This window comes from Hypanus sabinus, chromosome 22, assembly GCF_030144855.1.
Source record: "Hypanus sabinus isolate sHypSab1 chromosome 22, sHypSab1.hap1, whole genome shotgun sequence".
Taxonomy (NCBI): Eukaryota; Metazoa; Chordata; class Chondrichthyes; order Myliobatiformes; family Dasyatidae; genus Hypanus; species Hypanus sabinus.
Genome location: NC_082727.1, coordinates 36,102,759 through 36,124,623, shown reverse-complemented (window position 1 = coordinate 36,124,623; position 21,865 = coordinate 36,102,759). Strand labels below are relative to the sequence as shown.

The window sequence follows — 21,865 nt, the reverse complement described above, 5'->3', positions numbered from 1 at the left end:
TAGTCTTGGTCAACATGTTTGTCCGCTTTCCCTGTCCTTGATTCATCAGATCCACTAATTGCAAGCTGTAGGTTCATCGGGCCAACACTACAATAACTATGAAAGGCCTGTTCTGCCATTGGAATCTCTGCCATTGCCTACAGGCTGACGGTGGTGGTGAGGCTGTTTCTGAAGTATTGTTTTGGTCCCATGACTAAAAACTGGAAGCCTTTGCCATAAAGCAGGCATTCCCAAACATTCTTACGCCATGAAGCCTTGCCATTAACCAAGGGGTCTGTGAATCCCAGTTTGGGAACCCCTGCCATAAAGGAGAGCAGCAAAAATTTATTAAGTTCATGCCAGAGGTAGCGGGGTAAGGTTAACTAGAAGACAAAACCTGCATTATCTATCATTCATAAAAACTAGAAGGGATTGCATTGAAACTTAATAAACTGCTGTAATCAGATTGTTGTTGTATCTGTAGGAGGTGCAACAGGAGAACACAAATGCGATCTGCAATACCAGAGAAGAGGGTGAACGCAGCACAGTGGTAATGTCAGATGCAAGATCGAATAGCTTGAATCAAAAATATCTGAATTTCCCATTGACTCTTGAAGTCTGTAACGTGGCCACCCAGATGATGAGGCATTGTTCCTCAAGCTTACATTAAACTTTACTACAACAGTGAACAGGTCAGAGTGGTAGAGAGAATCCAAGTGATAGGTAACAGCGAGTGCAAATTGACTTTTATGAGCCACATGTGCTGGCCCGCATGACAGGCATTACACTTGCACAGATTTCTTAATGAAAGGAGAGCCACATTGGGAACAAGCAGCTCTGCTTACTAAATTGAAATTATTAACTTCTTTACCAGTACTAAAGGCTGGAGTGAAAGTTCCTTAAATGTTACTTGAACTGATACTGTTCACGATTGTGTGCAGCAAGAAAATCACTTACAGATCACTACTGGTCTGGAGAATTAAATCATAACATTTTATTGGTTACTTTACACTCAGTTTCTGATATTACAGCTGATTTAACAATGTTGAAAGGAAAATATACATTAATGACTATAAGATTTTAAATTCAAATTTGAATTTAAAAGTTTTCCCTTCCATGGATACTGAACTAGATGTTAACAGATTTTTTTTTGTTTTTATAGCATAATATTTTAATATTTTTAACATTTTGAGTCAACTTTAGTACTTTTGCTCTGTAAATTCCATGAAGTTTTAACTCATTAGTGTGGTAGTTAAGCCAACACTCTACATAGACTCTACTACAAGTTGTGAAGTTTTCACCTGGAATATTTTTGAATACCAACTAAAATTGCTTGGAATTGAATTATTGAGAGCAAAAAATGTAAAAGGGTAAGGAAAGTTTATAGTAATCAATCACAAGTGTAAACTGGAATGTAGAACATTCCATGTAATTGGGTCATAATTGTTTATGGCTCATTTGGGAAAAAATAGAGTTGAGTACTCTTCTTTCTCATTAGAATATTTTATAAATCATTTCATTTATGTTCATAGCAAGTGTTCTTAAAATGGGAACTGAATCAGATAGCACTTCTTATTTTGTGCTGTCACACAAAATCAGATTTACCTAGAATTTGGTGGACTATTTCAGAATTCAGTTGAAATTGGACCCATGCAGTAATAGGACTGCAAACTTACAGGTGTACTTACAAGCTAGTGCTACTGATCTAGACAAAGCATCAGATGTATCTTAAATAATGTCATTTCATCTCAGGTGGAAATTGGAAAACTGATGGAAGAAGCAAATACTGTAGATTGTATGGTCACAATATTCAGCACAAAGCCTTCAGAAGATCACAAATGAACTATGAATTAAATGGATTACAACTTCTATTAGTCAACTCTAACAGCTAGAAATGGTGGAGGAAAGACCTGTCTACATGCACAGGATCGCCAGATCTTTTTGTGTATCTGTAGCCTAAGTAGAAGGGCGTAATTCAGAAAGAGCATTGAGATATTCTTCATTGCTAGGATCATATTCCAAGGCCTTTTCAAAGCACTCAACAGCCTCATCCTTCTCCCCAGCCAGCTGGTGCACCATCCCAAGAACACCAAAGGCTTTGCTGTTTCTTGGATTCCTCTCAATTTGTTTTGTTAAGATCTTTCTCAAGTTACTGTCACAGAGCTTCCATTGTTTACTTCCATGGTGGATTTTAAGACCTTTCAGCAAATTGATGATGGCGTTTGATTCAGATCTTTTGTGGTGCAGTTCAAATAATCCAACTTGTAATGCTAGTGCTTGCTTATTATCTGGAGCAAGATCTTCCAAGCTCAGCAGACTGTTGTAGATCTCCTCTGCTCGGTCTACTTCGCTATTTATTAAGCAGATTCCTGCAAAATCCAGTTTGGCGATAATAAATGACGGTCTGAGTTCAAATGCCTTTTCAAAGTGATATTTGCACTTACTGATCAACTCAGCTTTCAGCTGAAATGGAGCACTGTCAGGATAATTGCTGCCTGCTGTCTTTTTTAGGGTCAAAAGTTTTCCCCTGTAACATAGACCGACTTGGTGGTGAATAAAGGCAGAGCTTGGAGTAAATTCTAAAGCTCTCATCAACAGGTCTACAGCAAAATTAAAAGCTCGCGCTATTCTGTAAAACTTTGCTGCATAGCGAAGCACATATGGCAGATCTGGGGACTTCCTCAAGGCTTCTTCAACTAATTTGTTTGCTTTCTCGGCTTCATTGAACTCTTGCAGCTTTAGGGCCAACATAACCTTGGCCACCATGTCATCTGGGTCAAGCTCCAGCACCCGTTGCAGATACTTCAATGGCTGACTCTGTTCTTGATTCTCTGAAACACCAGAAATAGTTTCCAGACGATAAAGGGCAGTCGCATAGCCCATATTCCACTCCACATTATCAGAATCTTCCTCCAGAGCCTTTGCAAAGCATTCCTTTGCCTCCTCATAGTATTCAGCACCAGAACCCAACAATGACCATCCCTTCTCCCCGTACACCTCGGGTATCATTGCTGTATAGCGAGGGCCATCACTGAGAGGTTTACAGATCATCTCCAGCTTGTCGAGATAGGACTGGGCCTCGGTCAGTTGTCCCATGTGGTAATGCACCCAGGCAAAGTTTCCATAGGTGATGATGCTTCTTCTTTCAAATTCATCTTTGTGGTTCTCTCTCCAAATCTTTTCCGCTTCCTTTAAATTTTGAATTGCTTCTTCATAGTCACCTTGCTGACAGTTCACAAAAGCGAGATGGTTGTAGGATGTGGCTTGATATTTTACCCCAAGTTTTATAGAATCTTGTAATCTAAGCTTCAAATCACTGAAGTCAATGTTGTCCTTCTGTGGATTCCATGTGAAGTGACACTGAAGCTGGCAGAGTTTCTCAAACAGGGATTCCTTCAGAGTGTTGCTGCATGAAAGCACAAAGTAATCAAAGATTATTGATGTTCAATCGATTCTCCATCCTAACTGCTAAATTCTTGAATTGACAATATTAGCAAATTCAGAATTCCTGCGGTGCATCATAGGCAGGGAGAGATGGGTGCAGAACAGTTCAACCTCTGCCTGGTCGGATCAGAAAACAGTCTTGGTTTTGGAAATACTAAACAATAAACAACCAAGACAGCTAGATTAAAATAATTGCTGTGTTCAGATGATGATGTACGAATGTGTTTTAAATTATGCAATAGAACAGAATATATTTACATTCCAAATTATCTTTTAACGATTGGGCCAGTCCAGCAGATTATTATCTCAGTAGCTGGAAAAGGAAAGAATAAAAAAAAAACATCTTTGTGGCACCATCTCAATTGTTTGTCTCTCTATCTGAATACATGGCTAGCAAATTTCAGAAGCAATTGGTAGCAAAGCTGATTAACCAGTGTCTCCAATAGATGAAACACATCATCAGACAAAAATGGTAAGAAAAGCTGTGACCAAAAGTCCCACAAAAGAGCCTGAAGCTGCTGCTGATTGCTGTGGAAATACTATTCCTATCCAATTTAAATCCAGAAGGCAACATCCATCATCTGGGACACGCCATTTTCTCCCAACTACCATCAGACAGAAGGTGCAGAAGCCTGGAATCACGTTCAAGAACAGCTACTTCCCTTCAACCAGTTCTTGAACCAATCAACATAACTTTTATCACTCTTGGTTAACAACACTCTGAGTGCTTAGTTTGTTTTTGTACTTTCTTGTGAGAATTGTGTGTAATTTAGATTTATGTTTCTCTCTGTGAATGCTTCTTATATGATGCTATGTGCTTGTGATGCTGTTGCAAGTAACTTTTTCATTTCAGCTGAGCATATTCACTCAGTGGGAACTTTATTCGATACTTCCTGTATATAATAAATGGCTACTGAGTGTATGTTTGAGGTCCTCTGCCTCTGTTGCCAAAGCACTTCAAGTTTTGAGGGGTTATGCATTCAGAGATGCTTTTCTGCACACCATTTTTGTTACATGTAATGGTCATTTTCCTGTCAGTTTGAACACCTATTGCCTTTCTCCTCAGACCTCTCTCAATAACAAGGTGCTTTCACCCACAGAACCTCTCAAGAGATGAGCAGGTTCTGGGAATCACAAACCATTCCATCTGGCACCAACAATCATTGCACAGTTTAAGTCACTTAGATCTCAAATCGGGTGCAGGTTATTCTCGAGAGGGAGGGCAAGAACCCAGATGTTGTGGTCCAAGTAGGGAGCAACGACGTAGGTAGGATGAGTGAGGGGGTCCTGCGTAGTGAGTTCAGGGTGTTAGGTGCGAAGCTGAAGGGCAGGACCTCCAGGGTAACAATCTCAGGATTGCTACCTCTGCCACATGCAAGTGAGGCAAGGGACAGAAGGATTATACAGATTAATACGTGGCTGAGCGGATGGTGCAGGAGGGAGGGCTTCAGGTTTTTAGATAATTGGACTTTGTTCCAGGGAATGTGGGATCTGTTCTGATGGGATGGTTTACACCTGAACTGGAGCAGTACTAACATTCTTGCTGGAAAGTTCACTAGTGCTTCTCGGGGGGGGTTTAAACTAAATTTGCAGGGGGCAGGGATCCAAAATGTGAGAGAGGATAGCGAGATGAAGAATAAAGGACAGGTGGGGATTACATGGTTCTGGAATATTAAGTGTGTAGTAGAGAAAGGTGAGGCGGAACAAGTGATAAGGAGGACACATGTACAGATGGATGGTCTGACGGAACATGGAGATAAATGTGCAGAAAGAATAAGTAAATTTAGGAAGGACAACAAAATTCAAGGGGGGTATAGCCCAATGGGAGTTTGGGGAGCTGGGTTAAGCACAATAGGCAGCAATTCAAACAGATAGAGGAGAAATGGGCTAAAAATTCTATATCTGAATGCACAAAGTGTCAGAAATAAGGCAGATGAGCTTGAAGCTCAGGTGCGAATGGGTAATTCTGATGTTGTTGGGATAACAGAGACATGGCTGCAGGGAGATCAGACCTGGGAAATGAATGTACAAGGGTATATGTGCTATCGTAGGGACAGAAATGTGGGTAGAGGGGGGTAGGGTGGCCCTATTGGTGAGGAATGAGATTCAGTCCTTTGCAAGGGGGGACATAGGATCAGGAGAAGTAGAGTCTGTGTGGATAGAACTGAGGAACAGTAAGGGAAAAAAAAACACCCTAATGGGTGGTATCTACAGGCCAACAAACAGTAGCATGGATATTGGGTGCAAGTTGAATAGGGAGTTAACATTGGCATGTGGCAAAGGTAATGTCGCAGTAGTTATGGGGGATTTCAACATGCAGGTGAACTGGGAGAATCAGGTTGGTGCTGGACCCCAGGATAGGGAGTTTGTAGAGTGCCTAGGGGATGCATTCTTGGAACAGCTTGTACAAGAGCCAACCAGGGACAAGGCTATTCTGGATTTAGTCTTGTGTAATTAACAGGATTTGATAAGCGATCTTGAAGTAAAGGAGCCATTAGGAGGTAGTGACCATAATATGATAAGTTTTTATCTGCAATTTGAGAAGGATAAGGGCAGATCGGAGATGCCAGTGTTGCAGTTGAACAGGGGAGACTATGGAGCCATGAGGGAGGAGCTGGCCAAAGTTAAAAGGACAGATATCCTAGCAGAAAAGACAGTGGAACAGCAATGGCAGGTATTCTTGGGAATAATGCACAAGGTGCAAAATCAGTTTATCTCCCGGAGAACGAAGGATTTCTAAGGGGGGAAAGGGGACACAGTGGTTGACAAAGGAAGTCAGCGATTGCATAGCATTAAAAAAAAGGAAATATGACAGAGCTAAGGTGAGTGGGAGGACAGATGATTGGGAAATTTTTAAGGAACAATAGAACTTAACTAAAAAGGCAATACGGGGAGAAAAAATGAGGTACGAACGCAAGCTAGCCAGGAATATAAAGGAGGATAGCAAAAGCTTTTTTTAGGTATGTGAAGAGAAAGAAGACAGTTAAGAACAATGTTGGGCCCTTGAAGAATGAATCGGGTGAAATTGTTATGGGAAACAGAGAAATGGCAGAAGAATTTAATGAGTACTTTAGATCTGTTTTCACTAAGGAAGACACAAGCAATCTCCCAGATGTATGGATGGGCCAAGGACATAGGGTAACAGAGGAAATGAAACAGATTGACACTAGGAAGGAAACGGTGATGAGTAGACTGATGGGACTGAAGGCTGACAAATCCCCAAGTTCAGATGGTCTGCATCCTAGGGTACTAAAGGAGGTGGCCCTGGCAATTGCAGATGCATTGGTAATCATTTTCCAATGTTCCTTAGATTCAGGATCAGTTCCTGAGGGTTGGAGAATGGCTAATGTTATCCCACTTTTTAAGAAAGGAGGGAGGGAGAAAACAAAGAACTATTATCCTGTCAGCCTAACATCAGTAGTGAGGAAGATGCTAGACTCCATTATTAAAGATGAAATAGTGACATATCTAGATAGCAGTGATAGGATTGGGACGAGCCAGCATGGATTTACCAAGGGCAAATCATGCTTGACTAATCTATTGGAGTTTTTTGAGGATGTAACCAGGAAGTTAGACAATGGAGATCCAGTGGATGTAGTGTACCTCGAAGGTACATTTCAGAAGGCATTTGATAAGGTCCCACATAGGAGATTGGTGGGTAAAATCAGAGCTCATGGCATTGGGGGGAAGATATTGACATGGATAGAAAACTGGTTGGCAGATAGAAAGCAAAGGGTAACGGTGAATGGGTGTTACTGGGAATGGCAGGTGGTGACTAGTGGGGTGCCAGAGGGCTCGGTATTGGGACCACAGCTGTTTTCAATTTACATCAACGATTTAGATTAAGGCATTGAGAATAACATCAGCAAGTTTGCTGATGATACTAAGCTGGGTGGCAGTGTGACATGTGATGAGGATGTTAGGAGAATTCAGGGTGACTTGGATAGGCTGTGTGAGTGGGCAGATACTTGGCAGATGATGTTTAATGTGAATAATTGTGAGGTTATCCACTTTGGGAGTAAGAACTGGAAGGCAGATTATTATCTGAATGGTGTAGAGTTAGGTAAGGGAGAAATACTAAGAGATCTAGGAGTATTTGTTCATCAGTCACAAGGTGAATGAGCAAGTGCAGCAGGCAGTGAAGAAGGCTAATGGAATGTTGGCCAAAAAAGGGAATTGAGTACAAGAACAAGGAAATCCTTTTGCATTTGTACAGGTCCCTAGTGAGACCATACCTGGAGTATTGTGTACAGTTTTGGTCTCCAGGGTTAAGGAAGGACATTCTGGCTATAGAGGAAGTGCAGCGTAGATTCACAAGGTTAATTCCTGGGATGTCCGGACTGTCTTATGCAGAGAGGTTAGAGAGACTGGGCTTTTACGCACTGGAATTGAGGAGATTGAGAGGGGATCTGATTGCAACATATAAGATTATTAAGGGATTGGACAAGATAGAGGCAGGAAATGTGTTCCAGATGCTGGGAGAGTCCAATACCAGAGGGCATTGTTTGAGAATAAGGGGTAGGTCAATTAGGACAGAGTTAAGGAAAAACTTCCTCTCCCAGAGAGTTGTGGGGGTCTGGAATGCACTGCCTCCGAAGGCAGTGGAGGCCAATTCTCTGGATGCTTTCAAGAAAGAGCTAGATGGATATCTTATGGATAGGGGAATCAAGGGAGATGGGGTCAAGGCAGGAACCGGGTATTGATAGTAGATGATCAGCCATGATCTCAGAATGGTGGTGCAGGCTCGAAGGGCCAAATGGTCTACTTCTGCACCTATTGTCTATTGTATATATTCCTTCCCCATTCTGATATTTGGTCTGAACAATACCTGAAACTTCTGACCATCTCTGCAAACTTTTATGCATTGACGTGCTGCCACATTATAAACTGATGAGATATTTGCTTTAAAGAGCAGATATTTTTAATTGGGGAAGGGCAAATTATGAGGCTATAAGGCTAGAACTTGCAGGTGTTAATTGGGAAGATATTTTTGCAGGGCAATGTACTATGGACATGTGGTCGATGTTTAAGGATCTCTTGCAGGATGTTAGGGATGAATTTGTCCCAGTGAGGAAGATGAAGAATGGTAGGGTGAAGTAACCATGGGTGACAAGTGAAGTGGAAAATCTAGTCAGGTGGAAGAAGGCAGCATACATGAGGTTTAGGAAGCAAGGATCAGATGGGTCTATTGAGAAATATAGGGTAGCAAGAAAGGAGCTTAAGAAGGGGCTGAGAAGAGCAAGAAGGGGGCATGAGAAGGCCTTGTTGAGTAGGGTAAAGGAAAACCCCAAGGCACTCTTCAATTATGTGAAGAACAAAAGGATGACAGGAATGAAGGTAGGACCAATTAGAGATAAAAGTGGGAAGATGTGCCTGGAGGCTGTGGAAGTGAGCGAGGTCCCCAATGAATACTTCTCTTCGGTATTCACCACTGAGAGGGAACTTGATGATGGTGAGGACAATATGAGTGAGGTTGATGTTCTGGAGCATGTTGATATTAAGGGAGAAGAGGTGTTGGAGTTGTTAAAATAGATTAGGACGGGTAAGTCCCCAGGGCCAGACGCAATATTCCCCAGGCTGCTCCATGAGGCGAGGGAAGAGACTGCTGAACCCCTGGCTAGGATCTTTATGTCCTCGTCGTCCACGGGAATGGTACCGGAGGATTGGAGGGAGGTGAATGCTGTCCCTTTGCTCAAATAAGGTAGTAGGGATAGTCCAGGTAATTATAGACCAGTGAGCCTTACGTCTGTGGTGGGAAAGTTGTTGGAAAAGATTCTTAGAGATAAGATCTGTGGGCATTTAGAGAATCATGGTCTGATCAGGGACAGTCAGCATGGCTTTGCGAAGGGCAGATTGTGCCTAGCAAGCCTGATAGAGTTCTTTGAGGAGGTGACCAGGCATATAGATGAGGGTAGCGCAGTGGGTGTGACCTACATGGATTTTAGTAATGCATTTGACAAGTTTCCACACGGTAGGCTTATTCAGAAAGCCAGAAGGCATGGGATCCAGGGAAGTTTGGCCAGGTGGATTCAGAATTGGCTTGCCTGCAGAAGGTAGAGGGTCATGGTGGAGGGAGTATATTCAGATTGGAGGGTTGTGACTAGTGGTGTCCCACAAGGATCTGTTCTGGGACCTCTACTTTTCATGATTTTTATTAACGACCTGGATGTGGGGGTAGAAGGGTGGGTTGGCAAGTTTGCAGACGACACAAAGGTTGGTGGTGTTGTAGATAGTGTAGAGGATTGTCGAAGATTGCAGAGAGACATTGATAGGATGCAGAAGTGGGCTCAGAAGTGGCAGATGGAGTTCAACCCAGAGAAGTGTGAGGAGGTATACTTTGGAAGGACAAACTCCAAACAGAGTATAAAGTAAATGGCAGGACACTTGGTAGTGTGGAGGAGCAGAGGGATCTGGGGATACATGTCCACAGATCCCTGAAAGTTGCCTCACAGGTAGATAGAGTAGTTTAGAAAGCTTATGGGGTGTTAGCTTTCATAAGTCGAGGGATACAGTTTACAAGATGTGATGTAATGATGCAGCTCTATAAAACTCTGGTTAGGCCACACTTGGAGTATTGTGTCCAGTTCTGGTCGCCTCACTATAGGAAGGATGTGGAAGCATTGGAAAGGGTACAGAGGAGATTTACCAGGATGCTGCCTGGTTTAGAGAGTATGGATTATGATCAGAGATTAAGGGAGCTAGGGCTTTACTCTTTGGAGAGAAGGAGGATGAGAGGAGACATGATAGAGGTGTACAAGATATTAAGAGGAATAGACAGAGTGGACAGCCAGCACCTCTTCCCCAGGGCACCACTGCTCAGTGCAAGAGGACATGGCTTTAAGGGGTAAGGGGAGGGAAGTTCAAGGTGGATATTAGAGGAAGGTTTTTCACTCAGAGAGTGGGTGGTGCGTGGAATGCACTGCCTGAGTCAGTGGTGGAGGCAGATACACTAGTACAGTTTAATTGACCACTGGACAGGTATATGGAGGAATTTAAGGTGGGGGGGTTATATAGGAGGCAGGGTTTGAAGGTCGGCACAACATTGTGGGCTGAAGGGCCTGTAATGTGCTGTACTATTCTATGATATACCTAATATAGTGGCTACACAGTGAATGCATTTTTGCAATGAACTCAGTTTAGACTTTAAACTGTTTCTGCAATGCTGACAACACAGCAAATTGGACAGACAATTGTAAAAGTGGTAAGTTTAAAATGAAATCAACAGTATCTTACGTTTGATACTGTGATAGTCAAGTGCCTGAGAAGATGTCTGTCTCTCAAGAGAGCCTAACACAATAATCAGCAGTAGGCCCAAAATCAGAGGTCTAGAATTATTCCTCCTCAGTGCAGGGAATTGTGAAAAATAGGGTAAAGCTGACAGAGGTGCAAGAGACTGCAGATGATTAAATCTAGAGCAAAAAAATTCAGTCTGCTGAAGGTACTCCACAGGTCAAACACTGTAGAGGTAAAAGAATGGTTAATGATTTGGGTCGAGACTCAATATCAGAACTAAAGAGTAGAGGGAAGGTAGACTGTATATAGAAGTCAGAGGAATTGGTGAGACCAGGAATAGTAGGTGATACAAGTAACATGACGAAGGGGATTATATTGAGAAATATACCTGACGTAATCACTATATATACTTGAAATATAATCACCATGTACTGGCTATTTACTATACTATGTAATCACTCCTATGTACTGAATATTACTATGTATTATTTTACTAGACACATTTTACTATGTATTGTTTTACTAGATACCTTGTATTCCCTTAGCTACATACTATGGCAGTTAAAGAACATCTGTTTAGCATTAGCAGCACTAATTAGCTGAAGCGTACTCCATATATTATATAATAGAATGGCTTATGAAGGGATACGGTGGCAGACAGGATGGTATGAACAGGAACTGTAATGTGAGGGAGGTTAAGGAGGCTGACTGAGAAACAACCGTGGCCAGGAATGAGGCCCAAGATGTGAACTGGAAAGAAATAGCACCAAGAACTAGGCAAGAGCGTTTGATTAGTTAATGTATCGATGATATGCAACTAAAAATTGATTGGGTATGCTGATGAAACTGAAATGTAACTGAGATAAGAAATTACTATAAAGAATGCTTTACACCGGAGCTCGGTGGGCTTTCGGTGACAGGTTCATTGATTGCCTCAGCCTTTGTTTGCAAATAAAGATTTGAACTTCTCGAAGGATCGTCTGCGTCTCCTGGTCATTTCAAGTAACCACGACAAAATTGGCATCACGAACAGGATCGGAAATGACACGCGAAAAGGATTTAGCGGGTTGAGGCCGCTTCCCGGTCCCTCGGGAGCCCTCACAGAGCTAACAGAATTACGGGTGCACCCAGAAAAAAGGTAAGTGCTTTTTGCGACAATTTGGATTAAAATTCTGTTGGTTTTGGGGGGTCTCGGGGACTCAGAAGTCTGTAGCAACTGCTGAAAGGTCTCTCCGTTCCAAAGAATCTGGAAGAATTGAGGGTTTGACAGGAGGCTCAGAAGATTGATCGGGAACACTGCAGTGGGGGTAAGTACGAATAAGGTAATAAAAAGTTGAGTAGAGAAAATTCTACATGTTGTTGGTAAGTCCCTGTGGATACCGCTTCATATGAAACGAAGGGCTGAACGGGCAGGGACAGTGAAGAGAAATTTCTGTGAATACCGCCCTAGGTTGAGGGCTGCTCGGGCAGAATGGAATAGAAGGTAAGAAGAATTTGATAAATTGCTTGAACACTGGTAGAATAAATTGTAGGGCCAGGTGCAGAGATAGCATCAGGGAAGTATTTGAACTGTGAGACTTTTTAAGAAATAATACCTAAGAGAAGAAGAAAATAACATGGTGGAAGAAAAAGGAACATCAGTAGACATACTGTGCAAGAAATTCCCAGTAAATAGAGGTGAGATTACTGCAATTTCAGAGAAATGGGAAAAAAAGAACCAAAAACCTGCACACAAAATGGCCAAAAGAAGGGACATTCAATGTAAGCTTGTGTGAAGAGATGGAAGCACTAATTAAAAATCATAAACCAAACGATAAGTCCAAGACAAGGGAGGAAAGGAGAGAGCAGGAGATGGAAGTATTGAAACTTTTTAGGACGGAGGGAGAGAGATTAAGAAAGACAGGCAGGATATTGATAATAAATGAAAAAGACACAAGGAAACAGGAAAACAGTCGGGTGAGGGAGAGGAAAAACCTAACAGAAACCCCGCTTCAGCTCCTTACCCGGATTTAAAAGAAGCAGAAAGACCCCCTCCCTATTATGAGCAGGGAACACCCAAGCAATGCCCCATGATATCAGGAACAGAAAGCCTGCAGGGGGAAGTAGAGGTCTGGGACCCTGAGGAGGAAAGAAGGAAACATGAGAGGGTGAGCGAGGGGCTGAGGAACGAGATAGAGGAAGAAAAGATGAGGTTGGAACAGGAAAGAAGGGAGATGGTAAGAGAAGTGCAAAGGCTACAGCAGCTGAATGAGAAGAGGGATTATGAGGAGTATCGGTTATCCTGTAGAGACGGACCGACTAGAAGGGAACGGGAATCATCTAGAAGGCAAGAACGGAGTGAGTTGAGAGGAAGTTGGAGGAAGGTAGGAGACGAGAGTTTGGAAGAAGCTCGAGAGAGAACGGAGAGGCAGATATTAGAGATGGAAGAGGGGACTAGAGGAGAGAAGGAGCGAGGGAGAAGGTATACCCCAGGGAGGTATGAGTGGCAGCCAGTAGAAATAGGGTCAGCAATAGATGAAGAATCAGGTGAGGAAGGAAGCTTGATTATGTGGAACGGGGAGAAGGAAATGCTGCCACTGCTGGTAAAGGGATCAGGACAAGTACACTATATCCCTTGGGGATCCCAGGACCTGGAAGGGCTGAAAAATACTCTGCCTAGTCTGCACGAGGGGGCAGAAAAGTGGATTAGGGCCTTCGAGAAGGAAGCAACAGGACGATTGTTGACTATGGGAGATTTGAAGGCACTGCTGATAAGGTTGATGGGAACTTCCAAGCTAAAAGAACTGATGGAAATGGCTGGCTTACAGAATGTGGACATCCCAACGACTAATGGGGCCAATTTTGATCCAGTGAGGCAGAGGGTATGGCAGGCCCTCAGGAAGCTTTATCCACCCAGAGTGGACCCCAAAGCCTTAAAGGGGGATCCACTGGGAGACACTGAAAACCCAGCAGCCTATGTAGAAAACCAGTTGTAAAGGCGGAGACTGGAGACTGAGCAAGAGGTGGAAAATAGCTTGTTTCTGAACTCACTGTTCCGACAAAACATTCTCGACGCAATGCCTCCGCAAGTCAAATCTCAGTTGGAGGAAGTGGTTGGGCTGTCATCATTGACCCCACAAGCATTCAACGATCACATAGTCCACGCGGTGGAGAAGTATCGGAGAGACAAACGAAAGCTGGCTGAGCAGCAAGAAGAGGGGCAGCGAAAGCTATTGCAAATGCAGCTCGAAGAACTGAAAAAGAAGGAAAAAGAAAAAAGCAAAACAATGCTGCCAGCTACCACCAGTGTGAGTACAGCCATTAAAGTGAATGAAGCAACGCTAGATGGAGGAACTGGTCATTCTGTCAGTCAGAGGCCAGAAAATCCCATACCAATAATGAATGTCTTTGGAGGAACATTTCCACAGATGCCCTATCAGGGACAGAGTAGATTTAAGCAACAGCCCAGACAGGACTGGAACTCACAAGGAGGGGGGCAGAGGAGTTATGGGCAGAGAGGATTAGTGAGGAGACAGGGGGAAAGAGAGATAGAAAGATTGTGCTGGGGATGCAGCCAGCCTGGGCACATGAAGAGAGACTGCCCATTTAAACCATGGCCCGTCTCGTACCAGCAGGAACCGATGGCAAGGGAGCCACAGTTTGGCCACATGCTGGCTCCTGGGGGTCCAAGCAGACCTGTAAACCCCTATGCAAGGTATTAGGGGTGCCCCGAGAACTCGAGTGGGAAGGGTCATTACCCAATGATAACGAGGGAGGCAGAGGAGGAACCCATTGTTCAGGTTATGTTAGAAGGGCAACTGACACCAATGATGATAGATACTGGAGCCACATACACTTGTGTACAGCCACAGTATGCCCTTCACTTTCCCATGTCAGGAAAGTTTATTAAGACGGTAGGGTTCTCGGGGAAAACACAGTTGACACAGTGCACGGCTCCAGTGCATTTGAGAATGGGAAATAAAGGAATTGTTTTACCAGTACTAGTATCTAAAGGAACTCCGATTAATTTGCTAGACAGAGATGCTCTTTTGAAACTGGAATTAAAATTAGAATGCACCAGAAATGGGTTAAGTGTGGAAAGAGCAGGGGCTCAATTGATAGTGCAAGAAGATAAGAGAGCCAATGTTTTTTTGGATAGGGGACATAGAAGATCAGACCTGGGATACCTGGGAAAAATGGAAACAGGGTGTGCAGGCCATATTGCCTGAGGCTGTAGTGCCCAAATCTGAGTTACATTGTACTGTAATTTTCGATGAGACTGAGAATAAGGAGATAGAGAAGAGATGGAATATGAGGACAGATATTCGACAACACCTGAAGGGGGAAGCTATAGTAATTGGGAAGCAGGGGGCGGCCCTGCAAGTCAGGTGGAATACCTTTTTGAAGGAATGGTACAGGATACCGGAAGCTGTACCCCACATAACACTGCTGGTAAAGGAGGGATACCAGTCTAAAGACCTAGGACCCCTAGTAAAGCAGGTGAGCACTGTAGTGGTTTGGAGAAAGGTTATGCCTGAGGTATGGATATCTGGAGACAACAAGTACATTAAGATAAGGGTAAACATAGATGTGACAGGAACTATGAAGGAAGTTGAAATAACTCCTCAACCACACTTGCCATTGTTGAGGAAGGCAGAGGGCCAGCAGAAAGATAAAAGATTGGACAAGTTGCTATCTATTCTGTGGTCGCAACATGACATGGACGTAGGGAAAATAAAAACAGCCAGTTCGATGGAGGTAAGGTTAAAGAAAGGAGCAGTTCCACCTAGGAGACCACAATATCCCTTAATACCAGAAGCAGAGGAAGGTATAGCGCCAACAATACAGGGACTGTTAGAGGCAGGAGTACTTAAGAGGGTAAACAGCCCCTGCATAACTCCGCTGTTGCCTGTCCCAAAAGCAGACAAGTCTAAGTGGAGACTGGTGCATGACTTACGAGCAGTGAATGAGGTAGTGGACAATTTGGCAGCAGTGGTCCAAAACCCACACACGCTGCTGACTAACATCCCGCCAGAAGCAAGCTACTTTTCAGTAATTGATTTGTGTTCGGCTTTCTTCAGCATTCCCCTAGCCGAACAGTGTCAGTATTTGTTTGCATTTACATACAGAGGCAACCAGTACACCTACACTAGAATGCCACAAGGATTTAAGCATTTGCCACATGTTTTTAACCAAGTATTGAAGGCAGATTTGGATGGCGTTCCGCTGGAAAGTACACTGATACAGTATGTGGATGATTTGTTGATTTGCTCTGAAAGTAAGGAGCAGTGTGAACAGGATACTTTGACTCTTTTAGAGAAACTGGCGTATGGAGGACATAAAGTATCTAAGCAAAAGCTGCAGTTTTGCAAGCAGCAGTGCTGACACAAGAGACAGGTACAGGGAAAGCGAAGCAGCCAATAGCGTACTACAGTGCAAAACTGGACGAAGTGGCCCACCTTGTTATCAGGGATTGGCAGCACTGTACTGTGCGTATGAGAAGGCATCATCTGTAACTATGGGTATTCCTGTGATACTGTACACACACCACAAGGTAGCAGAATTGCTGGATAGAGGGAAATTTGTGCTAACACCAGCCAGGATAGCAGCGTATCAGATGCTGTCGACATTTCCAGATGTAACCATACAAAGATGTACCAGCAGCAACGTAGCCAATTATGTCCCTTTGAGCTGTGAAGGAGAACCCCATGATTGTGTAGGGAAAACGATGACATTTGCCAAGCTGAGAGCAGACTTATGGTCAGAGCCACTAGAGGATTCGGATAAAAAGGTTTTGTTTGTAGATGGTTCTTGCTATAGGGATTATGATGGAAATCATGAGGGATTTTCAGTAGTACAGCAGGACCAGTCAAGCTTCAAGACCATCAGAATGGAAACTTGTCCACAACCGTGCTCCGCCCAACTAGCAGAACTCAAGGCTTTAACAGCAGCATGTGAGACGATGGAAGGTGAGAAAGTAGACATGTACATTGATTTGGCATATGCCCATGGGGTACGTCATCTGTTTGGGGCAGTGTGGAAACAGAGAGGTTTTAGGAAGAATAATGGAGACCCCATACAGTATTGTCAGCAAATTTCAGACTTAATAAAAGCACTTATGAAACCCCAAGCACTGGCTATAGTGAAATGCCAGGCACATAAGAAAGGGAATGGTATAATAACAAAAGGAAATCAAGCTGTAGATGAAGCGGCCAGGAAAGCGTCTGGGTGTACGTCGGCTGTTATTTCACCCCAGGTAAGCCTAGAGCCGGAACCCATGATAGAGGACCTGATTGAAATGCAAGGTAGGGCAACGTTGGTGGAACAGACGATGTGGGGGCGAAGGGGGGGGGGGGGCAAGTAGAACTCAGAGGCCTGTGGAGCACAGAGGATGGTTTGTGGGTAGCATCTACTCCTTTGTTGATTATCTTAATCTCAGAAGCACATGGAGTGGACCATTGTGCAAGGGGGGAAGTAATAAGGAAAATAAAAAACGATGGTTTCTGGTCACCTTACTTACAGGCTTCAGTAGACTATGTTTTAGCACAACGCGAGGTTTGCGCACAGAACAATGTTCAAAAGGGGATTACAACCCCAATAGGTCACATACCCATGCCTGAAGGACCATTTCGACATCTGGTGAACGACTACGTAGATATGATAAAGACGGTAAGAGGGAAAAGATACATTCTGGTGGTAATTGACAGGTTCAGCTGGTGGGTAGAGGCAGTGCCCTCGAAGGATCAAGGGGCAGAAACAGTGGTAAGGTTCCTGTCAAACGACGTGATCCCTAGATTTGGAATACCTACAGAGATTAGCTCGAACAACGGTTCGGCTTTCATCCAAAAGGTGGTCAAATTGGAATTACAGGTACTGAAAATAAAGCAAAGGTTTGGATGTGTGTACCACCCACAGTCACAGGGCATGGTGCAAAGAATCAATGGCACTCTGAAGGCCAAGCTGAACAAAATTTGTGCAGAGACTAGACTGAATTGGGTTGTTGCATTACCGTTAGCATTAATGAGTTACCGTATGCAGACTAATCGAGTAACATGCTTGACACGACATGAAATGCTAACTGGAAGACCCATGCCAGTGCCACAATGGAGAGGACCATATAAGGGACCCAGTTTAGAGCAAATGGAACTTGAACTAAGCCAATACATGCGGCAACTAACTATGATACATAAGTCTATCTATATGCAGGAAAAACAGAAAGAGCCGGAGACCGTCCAAGGGGAAGGACCAATCCAACCGGGAGATCAGGTCTACGTGCGAGCATTTCGAAGGAAGTGGAATGAGCCAAGAAGGGAAGGGCCTTTCACGGTAATCAAGGCATCGCCCACTGCAGTTCAAGTGGAAGGACGCTCCACTTGGTATCATCTCAACCACTGCACTAGGGCAGTTCCGCAGATACAGTCGGAGGCGGAACCCGAGGTAAGAAGTGAGGAGGAGCAGATTGCAGAGGCCAGCCGGGAGGAACAAGAAGTTGACACTGCAGCACAGGAACTTGACCAGGTGGTAAGGGAAGTCTTTGGTAATTCTGGTGATTCTGAGAATGAAGCTGTGGATAGTAGTACTCCTTCAGATAGTGGGGACGGCTTGGGTACAACCAGTTCTGCCCCACAGGATACCACACCCACCTACTTTAGGGCAGATTTGGAAACCATCAACGTAGAGGATATGGCATGGGAATGATATAACCCTGGGGAGCTCAGGAGCACACAGTAAGAGAAGTAACACACACACCGTTTTGTCACGACAAGAGAACACATGGTACCAATGGGCAATGTATACAGCAAGCACGATGGAAAGACAGAATTGCTACCTGTGCTCAAAGGCAAACCCTGCGCAGCATGTAGTCCCCATGCCTTATAATTCTTCCACTTGTGCGCAGTGGCGTAGGGAAAACAGGGAGTGATGTGAGCAACGATACCCATGTCCAGTTAGGATAACGTCAGGATAGTCAGTTAGGATAACGTGTTCCCGTCCACGTCACGTCATGCTTGTTACGTGAGGATTTGTGTTAACACGGATCCCTGTTATCGAAACTGTCTGAACAATGCACCAATGTGCCCATATTGGTGTATGTTATATTAGGCGTCTTCACAGTTTGACCAAAACAAGCTTGCCTATCACTGTAATTATAGCAGACCCTGGGCCATCAATAAAAGGAGCCAAACACCTACGCAGGAACAACTCATAATGCAGGGCCACCTGAGTTCTGAATGCTTTATGCGGGTGGGCACTCACCCAGTTGGCCACTTCCAAGGCAACTGCACTCAGACATGGGATGTAACCCCAGGTAAAAAACACTTAACGGGTGCCCCTCCTCCCGAGGGTGCAATGGACTCTCAGACTATCCCATTAGCAGACACCTGGTGGCTGTGCGGACAGGAGAGAGGTCTGAGATCTACGCTCCCCCTCGATTGGGCAGGTACGTGTACGGGTGTCATGCTGTTTGAGGAAGTTATCATGTCCCCTGAAGTACAGTCCAACGTTAACTTCCCTGAGCAGCGGACACTGCTACGGCAGAAGAGAAAATATGAACCTGACCCGACAATCCGGATTGACAGTATAGGACAGCCGAGAGGTATACCTAACGAATTCAAGGCGCGGAATGAGATTGCTGCGGGCTGGGAAGCACTCATACCTGTGATAAGGGTAAGCAAAAATGTTGAATGGATAAACTATATATAATACAATCAACAGAGATTCATCAACTACACTGATGATGCACTGGAGGCCTTAGGGCAACAGCTGGATGCAACTAGCAGAATGGCGTGGCAAAACAGACAGGTACTGGATTGGCTTTTGGCAGACAAAGGGGGTGTGTGTAATGTTTGGAGAACAATGCTGCACTTTCATACCGGACAATACTAGCCCAGAAGGGTCTTTCACCAGAGCAATGAATAAATTAAAGAATTTGCGGAAGGAGGTCAAACAGAATGCAGGATTTGGGCATCAGTGGTTTGACTGGTTAGAAAGCAAACTAGGGGGATGGGGTGCGTGGCTGACCAAAATGGTGAGAGCTGCAAGTGTTGTGTTGATAAGCTGTGCAATTATTCTGTGCTGTTTTCTTCCATGTCTCTAGACTTTGACAGTGCATGCAGCAGCAAAACGATTCCCGATGCTCCTGGAAGTTGTTGAATCTGACCCCAGACAAGGAGATAAACCAATGATGTACTGCTACAGTCTGTGGGACGCATCAAGTGGACTGGAGGGTGTTAATGATGTGGACACTAGTCTATAAAGGTGTCTGAGTCTTTTTTTCCCTGTCTCAGCTACGGAGGGACAGGTTTTTGGCTCAACAGCCTAGGGTAACAGAGAGAGATCATTTTGAGCTCCGAGTACGGAAATTGTAGTTGACCCAAATTTGGGATTAAATACTGGACTTTATTTTGGCTTTTGTGCACGGCCTCTGAGTGTTCTCTTTCTGTGTGAGACCCTGTGGGTCTCAAAGGGGGGATTATATTGAGAAGTATACCTGACATAATCACTATATATACCTGAAATATAATTACTATGTACTAGCTATTTACTATACTATGTAATCACTCCTATGTACTGAATATTACTATGTATTATTTTACTGGACACATTTTACTATGTATTGTTTTACTAGATACCTTGTATTCTCTTAGCTACATACTATGGCAGTTAAAGAACATCCGTTGAAATGTACTCCATATATTATACAATAGAATGGCTTATGAAGGGATACCGGTGGCAGACAGGATGGTATGAACAGGAACTGTAATGTGAGGGAGGTTAAGGAGGCTGACTGAGAAACAACCGTGGCCAGGAATGAGGCCCAAGATGTGAACTGGAAAGAAATACTGGTGGCTCACCGAGAGCTAGGCAAGAGTGTTTGATTAGTTAATGTATCGATGATATGCAACTAAAAATTGATTGGGTATGCTGATAAAACCAAAATGTAACTGAGATAAGAAATTACAATAAAGAATGCTGTACACCGGAGCTCGGTGGGCTTTCGGTGGCAGGTTCATTGATTGCCTCAGCCTTTGTTTGCAAATAAAGGTTTAAACTTCTCGAAGGATCGTCTGCGTCTCCTGGTCATTTCAAGTAACCACGACAGGATCTGAACTCGATCTGTGCGCACAGGATCATAAACTGAGAAAGAGCATGAGTGGATCAGTAAGACAGATTCAGTTGTTGGAGATCGAGACAACAAAGGTGAATGAGATAAGTCTGGGGAGCGTAGCACTGACAACTGATCCAACCAAGTACAGACACAGATGATCATGAGTGTGGGGAGAATCTGACCGTTCATGTTAAAGCCTGAAGCTATAAATGTTGGAAGCAATGGAGCAAGGAATACGTCTTGGGAGGGAAGAGTAGGGTTGGCGAAGGAAGTCAGGCAAGGAGGTTGGTAGCCGGGATTAGGAAGGAATATTAGTCAGTCCATGGACAAGAAGGGATACTGGGCAATCGATTGGAGGAGGGATAGGATGAAGACTATGAGGATTTTCTCCTTTTGGGGCTGCACACAACAGATGGATCACGTTACCGGCAGATCAGTAGTTGGCGGAGAAAAAGTGAGGCCAGGGGATTGCCGGGCAAAATTCTGATTGTGAACTTCCCCCACTCCCCTCGATGCAATTCTGTTAACTGATTGATTGATTGAATGAGCCCTAAAATTAAGATTATGGGCTATTGCAATGTCCTTCCCTCGTCAAACTCATCAAGTTATTTAGCTTACTAAACTTGGTATGGTCTTTCTAAATGTCCTTCAGTCAAGCAAATATCAGTCCAGCTGCAAAAACTGACAACATATTTTAATGTTGCCAATGCGGATTCCCCAATGCAGATTCCTTGAAATGGAGAACATGTTTATTTATTTGCCTCTCGGGGCTCTCTCTCCTCATGAATTCTGTCCATTTCAGGGACTGGACTACAAACCTTGCCTCAAATCATCATCTCCTGGGATGAAAAAATGAGTACTCATGAACATGAGTACTCTCATGTTCTTCACCTCCCCCACTAACTCCCAGTAGTCCGAGTTCCCAGGATCAAGTAAAGTGCTGACACTAATGGCATTTTCTGAGACTTCTAATAACATCGTGGTAAGGGAAGGGTTTACTCACCTCATTATGCGAATTGGGATTGCAGATACACTTCAGACGAGTTGAAAAGCTATGTGGCTATTCAATTTGTGGGTTTCTGGTAGCTTTTATAATCTGGGGGCTGGTCCCAGTTTATTGATGGG

General features: G+C 43.9%; 1 protein-coding gene across 1 annotated transcript; it reads right to left on the bottom strand.

The window, feature by feature from the left end:
• Window positions 1-1,069: 1,069 nt before the first annotated feature.
• On the bottom strand, window positions 1,070-21,795 carry LOC132379753 (interferon-induced protein with tetratricopeptide repeats 5-like). Its single transcript, XM_059948037.1, has 2 exons — window positions 21,744-21,795; window positions 1,070-3,385 (listed from the first exon to the last, which is right to left on the bottom strand). The coding sequence occupies exons 1-2, from the start codon at window positions 21,746-21,748 to the stop codon at window positions 1,936-1,938; spliced, it is 1,455 nt and encodes a 484-aa protein (XP_059804020.1). The 5' UTR covers window positions 21,749-21,795; the 3' UTR covers window positions 1,070-1,935.
• Between the last annotated feature and the right edge of the window lie 70 nt (window positions 21,796-21,865).